General features: G+C 44.7%; 1 protein-coding gene across 1 annotated transcript in view; it reads left to right on the forward strand.

Moving 5' to 3' along the window:
- ZFYVE26 (zinc finger FYVE-type containing 26) overlaps positions 1-7,779 on the forward strand; it is a 64,593-nt gene that overhangs the window by 40,349 nt on the left and 16,465 nt on the right. The window contains exons 28-32 of the mRNA XM_008700502.2: positions 1,132-1,295; positions 2,336-2,472; positions 4,644-4,675; positions 5,312-5,448; positions 6,514-6,734. Coding sequence (XP_008698724.2) covers positions 1,132-1,295; positions 2,336-2,472; positions 4,644-4,675; positions 5,312-5,448; positions 6,514-6,734 — 691 coding nt within the window. The remainder of the gene's footprint in view (positions 1-1,131; positions 1,296-2,335; positions 2,473-4,643; positions 4,676-5,311; positions 5,449-6,513; positions 6,735-7,779) is intronic.

The following is a 7,779-nucleotide window of genomic DNA, read 5'->3' on the forward strand; positions in this document are numbered from 1 at the left end:
ATGTCTGTCACCTACACAGAGTGCAGGCTCCTGGAAGGCCTTAGCCGTGTCTTGATCACCCCTTTTCACCAGCCCTCCTCTCCTCCAGTCCCTGGCCCCTTGCCCCTTGCACAGTGGCCTGCAGTCCTCAGAAGAAGCTTCAGCAAGTGTTTGTTTTGCCAACGCTCAAGGGAGCGGGATTCCGGGGTGAGATCTATGAGCCCTGCAAAGACTCAGTGTGTTTTTCAGTTCTCTTTTTTTGTGGCCTGCCAACTGTGCTTTGCTAGGTGACAAGAAATTTCCTTAGGTACCATAAAGCAAAGACTGTGGCACTTCATGGCCATACTTTGAAAATTAGCCATGCTCTACAGTAACCAGCAGACCTGAGGGAAGGGTATTTATTTATTTATTTATTAGCTTTTTATTGTGGACATTTTCCAATATACAAAAGTAGAGTAGTGTACTGAGGTCTCACATACCTATGGCCCAACTACAATAATTACCATCTCATCACGGCCATTCTTGTTCCAATATACCCTTGTGCCGCTACCGGGTTATTTTGAAGCAAATGCTAGATATCATATGATTTTGTTTATAAATGTATCAGTATATATCTCTAAAAGGTAAGGATATTTACAAAACAAAACCATAACATCATCATCATACCTAAAAACAAATGAATGATTTCTTATTATTACCAACTATCCAGTCAATATTCACATTTCCCCAGTTGTCTCATTAATATTTTTTTTAGAATTGTTTTTTTCTAAAATCAAAATCTAAATAATGTCCACACATGGCATTTAGCTAAAATACCTCTCAAGAATTCGATAATGGCCACCCTGCAGTCTGGGTCTTAGTCCTCTGTATATCCAGTACACTTGTTAGTAGATGTAGAAGCTTGATTTGATTCAGGCTTAATATTTTTGGGTAAGTCTGTTTGGTAGGTGCTTATGTGCCTTCCATCAGGAGACACACAGTGTCTAGGTGTCTCTCTTTTTATGATGCAGTCAGCCATTGATGACCATTAGCTGGATGTATTATTGCAGTAGGGGTTTGAAACATGGTGAAATTCTGATTTTCTCATTCCTTCTTCATTTATTAGCTGGACTGTTGATCACCTTTTACTCTGACTTTGGCTCTGCCCCCCAGGTGTCTCCACTATACATTCCCCCAGTCCAAGGGAGAGGAGCTTCCCAGAGAGTCAGCCCCTACCGGAGTTTGTCCCCCCAGCAACACCCCCTGGCAGGCCTCAGTGGGTGCCCGATGAGAGTGCGAGCATCTGCATGGTCTGCTGCAGGGAGCGCTTCACCATGGTAAGCGGCGTTGGTCTCCGGCTTTGCCTGTAGGGGAAGTGAATGGAGACTACCAGTTTTCTGGTTTCTGGTTTCTCTGAGCCCAGAGTTTTATAGTCACCTTCTGTCCCCAAGAAGATATTGGTATTTTCAGAAGAACTACCAAATCCAGGACTTTGGATTCAACTTTGACCTAACCAGATATATTATCTGAATTCAGGGAGGTGGTAGACACTTTCAGGTAGCCTTAAATTCTAAAATCTTTGCCATTCTCATGAAATGACTAAACAGAGGCAGAGTGGTATAGCAGGAGGAGTCACCAACACCAGGAGATCTTGTTTCTAGCTCCCCTTTCACCATAATACAGTTGGCCTGGTAGTGGGTTTATGTACTGGCTCTGGAGACAGAGGACATGGGTTCTAATCCCAGCTCTGCCTCTTACTAGCAGTGTGACTTTTTCAGTCTCAGATGCTCACTTGTAACCTAGGGATGATATATTTTTTGGCCTATGGAGGTATAAGGACCAGCTATGATGACAGATGTTACCACACTTACCAACGTACTGACTGGCATATTAGCTCAGGGCTGATGAGAACAACAATGATGTGATTGCTCTCTTTCCCCCTCACTTTGAAAGAGGTGTAATATGTCCATCAACCTCTACTAGCGAAAGCATTTTTAAAAAAGGACACTTTCTCATCATTGTCAGTGCCATGAAAGCATGTGATATGCTTTGGCTAAGAAAGTCACTTCTTCCCCACTATTCTTGCTGTGTCTTCATACACTGCCTCCACAGACAGGTAGAACTTGTCAGGGATTATTGCAAAACTGCCCATTACTTGGGCACCTTTGCCTACCATCTGAGACATACCTTTAAGTGTCAGGTTCTTAAAGGCAAGAACTAGGTGTTCTTTCTCAATAGAAACCCAAACACCAGGTATTCTTAGTAAGTCACAGGCATCTAATACCAAAGGTAAGTGGGTTGAGAGGTAGACTCACAGTTCCTGCAATCTCATCTTCTCTTTCTCCCTTTTCTTTCTCTTCCCAATGACACTCCTCAGTTCAACAGGCGTCATCATTGTCGCCGCTGTGGCCGGCTCGTGTGCAGTGCCTGCTCCACTAAGAAAATGGTGGTGGAAGGCTGCAGAGAGAGCCCTACTCGAGTGTGTGACCAGTGCTATAGTTACTACAACAAAGAGTGAGTAGCGGGGCCCCTACTTCCATTGACCTCTGCACACCCACCCTCCCCCGAGGTTGGGGGGGGCGTGTCTTGGAGTCTCATTGTGGAGAACATCTCAAATCTGGAACAGTGACAGCAAGTTTTAATTTAACATTCACACTAAAATGCCATTAACTCTACAGCAATACGTTTGACCTTGGTCAAAGAAACTTCTAAGAGAGGAAGGAAAGAGAGCTCAAGGTTCTTACATAATGTTCTCCCTAAAATCAGGACACTTGATTCCTGACCAAGGTCGTTACTCTTAGTTTGCCATCAACCTCACCAATTGTTCAGCCCCTCCTGCTTCCATTGGTCTCTGCTGAACTCAGAGGGATATGTTCACACCTGCTGACTGTTCAAGCATCACTTGCAGTAGTTCTAATCTAGCTAGTCATCCTGGCTTGTTACCCACAACTAGAAGAGCCCCCACACATTCCTATGTATAGATTACCTAGTAACAAATTTCAGAAACTGCTTGTACCTCTGGCAAGACAGATTAAGACTGTGTTTGCTGCCTTAGTGTTGCTCAATTTTTCTCACTACTTCTAGCAGCAAAGGAGGGCGAGACTAAGGCTCTAGGCCATCTGGAAATATGAGCCAAAGCAATTCCTCAGAAGCAAATTACTTTGAATTCTTCATGTTTTGCTTACAGACTTAAATTGATTTTATATTCTGCTCAACAGCATTATTGAGTTTGTTTTAATATGAACATTTTTTGTCATTATTTACCACAATGATTACTGATCTCCTAGAAAGGAAGACCGGCCATGCTTATATTGCAGTTTCTGTGATCCTGACATACCACTTGCCTCCCTTGGGGTAGGGGACAGAAGAAATATCCATATACCATATTGCTGAGATTGGCAATGAGCAGTTAATATTGTTGGGGATCCTTTCATTCAACGATTACTCAGCAATAATCACTTCTTCCTCAAGGAGCCCCCATTTTAGTGGGGAGACCGTTAACAAACAGACCACAGAGTCATTCGATGAGTGCAGTGGTAGAGCTACTCAGCTTAGCCTGATGGTCAGAAGGTTTCTTAGAAGTGTGGCACCTTGTCTGAGCGTTAGGGTATGAGAAGTTAGGAAAAGAAGCCTACACAGGGCATGCCCAGAAGTGGGAGTGACAACTGCAAAAGTAGGGGCAAGAGAATATGTGGGTCCTTTGAGGAAGTATAAATAGGTAGGTGATACGCTGAGGTTCTAGCTGGCATGCCTTGGACTTAGACAACTGACAGCTGAGCCAGGAGGACTTGAGCCCAAAGGCTTGGAGCTTGCTCTTTGGCAGCATGGGCTGGGGTTGACCAGTCGGCTTCTAATGCAGGTGTTAGACTTGACCTCTGATTTGTGGCATCAAGACTTAGTGCTTGGTGATGCCACCTGAAGTTAACCAGAACCAGTGGAAGAGTGAGGAGGACTTCAATGAGTTGAGAACAGGTCATGGGTGGCAGGAGTTGCTCTCAAGAGATAAATAACCAGGCTAGGTTGTAAGGGTTTTGTCTGCTAAAACTGCAAATGTGGAATACTTTTACCGTGAGAAGCTATGGAAGAATTTTAAACAAAAGCATAACATGACCAGATTTCCATTTTTGAAAGCTTGCTATAGTTACAAAGTAGGGAGTAGGTTGACAGAGTCAAGGACACCAATTGGGAAGTCATTACAAAGGCTCTAGCAATAAATGATGAGGGCCTTCTCTGAGGCAGGGATGGAGAGAGCGATGGGGACACTTAAAGAGGTATTGAAGTGGGGCGCCTGGGTGGCTCAGTCGTTAAGCATCTGCCTTCGGCTCAGGGCGTGATCCCGGAGTTCTGGGATCGAGCCCCACATCGGGCTCTTCCGCTGGGAGCCTGCTTCTTCCTCTCCCACTCCCCCTGCTTACGTTCCCTCTCTTGCTGGCTGTCTCTCTCTCTCTCTCTCAAATAAATAAATAAAATCTTTAAAAAGTAAAATAAAATAAAAAGGTATTGAAGAGATGGACAGAAAATGGTCAGTGATTGGCTGTGACAGGTGAGGGACAGAAAAGAGTTTGGTTGGTTCCCTGATACATCTTACTTGGGTAACAATGTAAATGGCAGTGCTCTATACCAATTTAAAAACAAAGAGGAGGAGAAGGGATTCAGTCATTTCATTTTTCTTTCTCCGTTTCCAGTGTGCCAGAGGAGAATCCAGGACAACCAGAAGGTAAGGCTGAAACATATTCCTATCTCTTTGTTTATATGTGCAAGTTGGCTCTTCCTTCAGTGTTTCAGCTGCAACTGATACCCTTGATAGCAGCTAAGTCCAACTTGTTGGCCAAGGGAAAAAGAAAATTCTTGGCGTTTTTAAGATGTTTCCCTTAAAGTTTATTATTCTATTAACCTACCATACTGGCCCATTAGCTTCCAGCATTCAGAAGGCGAGCAACCAAAGAATTTGGCCCCTAACTTTGAGTAGGTTATTTCTCCTAGATTCCTTTCATTGCCATCCTACCTCCAGATGCTCCCTTCTTCCCACTAGGCAGTCACTATTAAGAGTTTGATTTATATCCTTCCACAGAGGTTCGTTTTTTGGCAGCCAGTGGCTCAGCCCTCCTTTGGAGAAAGGTGTACATTTCAGAATTTCTTGTGTGAAGCAGTGGGGTTGTATGACACGTAACACTCATCCCAGATCTTCCCTGGGGAAGAAAGTTTGAGGTACCTAATGAGATCTCCAAAAGGAAATAAAGGGGACCCAGGAGAGAGAACAGATATCTGCGTGCAGCTCATGCCAGTTTTCCAGCTGGCGCTACACTGGACTGCTGGTCAGTGACTGACGCACGAATGACACTTCTCTTCTCAGCACCGAACAGCTCCAAGAGTGAAAGTCCTCCCTACTCAGCGGTGGTGAGAGTCCCCAAAGTAGCTGAGGTGGAATGGATTTTGGATCTGAATGAGGAGGAAAACGAGCTGGTGCGGAGTGAATTTTACTATGAGCAGGTAATAGCAGTAAAATTTATTGGTCATTTGAGTTTCTTTACAATATGTAGTTATGACAAGAAATGCGGAGATAGGTGAACACAGCCTGGCCTTCACGTGCTTACAGTGTAGTAATATGGGAGCTAAGACAAGTAAACCAAATGAGGCAGAAAATGAAGAGCATCTTGGAAATGTATGAGAGCAGATCCGGAAAGACTTCATGGGGGCACCTGGGTAGCTCAGTCAGTTAAGCATCCAGCTCTTGATTTTGGCTCAGGTCATGATCTCAGGGTTGTGAGATCCATGCCCAGCGGGGAGCCTGCTTAAGATTCTCTCTCTCCCTTTCTCCCTGCCCCCTCCAAAATAAATTAAAAATAAAAGTAAAATTTTTAAAAAAGGAAAGGCTTCATGGAAGAAGTAACATTTAAGATGATGCTTAGAAGAGTTGTAGGAGTGTGACAAGCAGAAATTGGGGTGGAGGGGTAGTGTAAGGGGAGTGAGGGTAGGCAGAGGACAAAAAGAGCACAACTAGAACATCTGAGCAAAGGCACAGTGTCAAAAATTGCAGGGCACGATTAGGGGACTGGAAATGGTTTAATTTGAAGGAACATAGGGTGTTCATAGACAGGTAATAAAAGGTAGGATTGGAATGGGCAATATGGACAGGGCCTTGAATTCTGCAGTAAGGAAAGTATACTTGGTAGGCATCAGGGACCATGAAAGGTTTTGGAGTGTGCTTTGGAATATTAATTCAGCAGCAGTGTGTCCAGGCTTGAAGCAGATAACTTCTCCAGGAAGGGGACTGTCATAGTCCAAGGCAGCAATAAGGAGGACCTGCATTAGTGGGGAAAAGGAGGGAAAATATGGACATTCCCAAGAAGTAGGTAACGTATGAACAGAGCTGCCACTTAGAACATCTGAAATTTGTTTAGTTTCACTTCTGCTTTGCCATAGAAGTTTGGCTCCCTCCTTCAGTATATTTCAAGCCGGGTGAACTGGGAAGAATAATTCCTGCCGTCCAACGGCATTTGAAGAATGCTTTGGTCCCTGAGCTCACTGTGTGTTTCTCTCTTCCACCCTGGCCAGTCCCCCAGCGCCTCCTTGTGCATTGCCATCCTGAATCTGCACCGAGACAGCATTGCCTGTGGCCACCAGCTGATTGAGCACTGCTGCAGGCTGTCCCAAGGCCTCACCAACCCTGAGGTGGATGCAGGGCTACTCACAGACATCATGAAGCAGCTGCTCTTCAGTGCCAAGATGATGTTTGTCAAGGCCGGCCGGAGTCAGGACCTTGCTCTTTGTGACAGGTAAATGGGAGTGAGTCTTTCTTGTTTTACATGGTTATCATTTCTGTCTAGCTTCTTTTTTCTGGCCCCACAATGTGGTCTCACATCACCATCCTCTTTCAGAAGATGCACTGAAAATGTTTCGCATCTCAGTTTGAGATGGTGAAATGCTGCTACCGGGTCACAAGTGGTCTTCCTCACCCTGCCTTGACAGCCTGTGTCCTCTTTCCCTGGGTACCTCCTCAAAGCAGAGTGTTCTCTAGCTCTACCCAGTCAGAAAGAAAGTCAAGACTTTGGTTAATTTGTAATTAAAATCTATTTAGGGGAGCACTTTTATTCTCTATGGAACTTTCTGGCTTTTAAAGAAAAATGTGTCCTCCCTAAATGTCCAGTGCTCAGCCTTGGCTGGAACTCTACCCCAGTCTTGACCAAATCCAGACTGTGGCCTCAGAAGTTCTGGGTAACAGAGCTATGAAGCACACTGGGGGCTGGGCCATCCCTGTGTCACAGGTAGGAATCTGAGTCGTAAAGTACGAGTATTTGTGGAAAAGCTATTGTTAGGCACCAGAGCCCTATACAACCTGCTCTGCCTCCATTCATTAACTTGACAGTTGAACCTCCCAGTTCCCAGCTTATCCACCCAGATGTGTGACTCATGTTGGTTGTTCTCAGCATTCAGGCTGAGATTTGGGAGTAGAGAAAATAATTTTCTTTGAAGTATAAGTGCCTCAGGCACTTGTTCAGAGTGTTTGCCTGCAAACTCCCAAGACAGCAGAGCGAGCTCAGTGAATCTCATCTGCACTGCTTCCTGGCTCTGTAACCTTGGACAAGTCTGTTAACCGCCCTGGGCCTCAGTTTCCTCCTCTGTAAAATGGCGATGTTAGTAATAACCTATCTCATAGGGCACCCAGGAGGATAAATTAAGAGTATCCCTGTAAAGGGCTAAGAATTGAGCCTGTATTCTCCAGAAATTCTAGTTTATGTATTTTCATTAACAAAACCAGAAGATTGGGAAAGACAGGAGGAGGTGGCACAGAAAGTGGAAGTATAAAGCAGTTAATTTCAC

Source organism: Ursus maritimus, unplaced genomic scaffold (genome assembly GCF_017311325.1).
Source record: "Ursus maritimus isolate PB19 unplaced genomic scaffold, ASM1731132v1 scaffold_25, whole genome shotgun sequence".
NCBI lineage: Eukaryota > Metazoa > Chordata > Mammalia > Carnivora > Ursidae > Ursus > Ursus maritimus.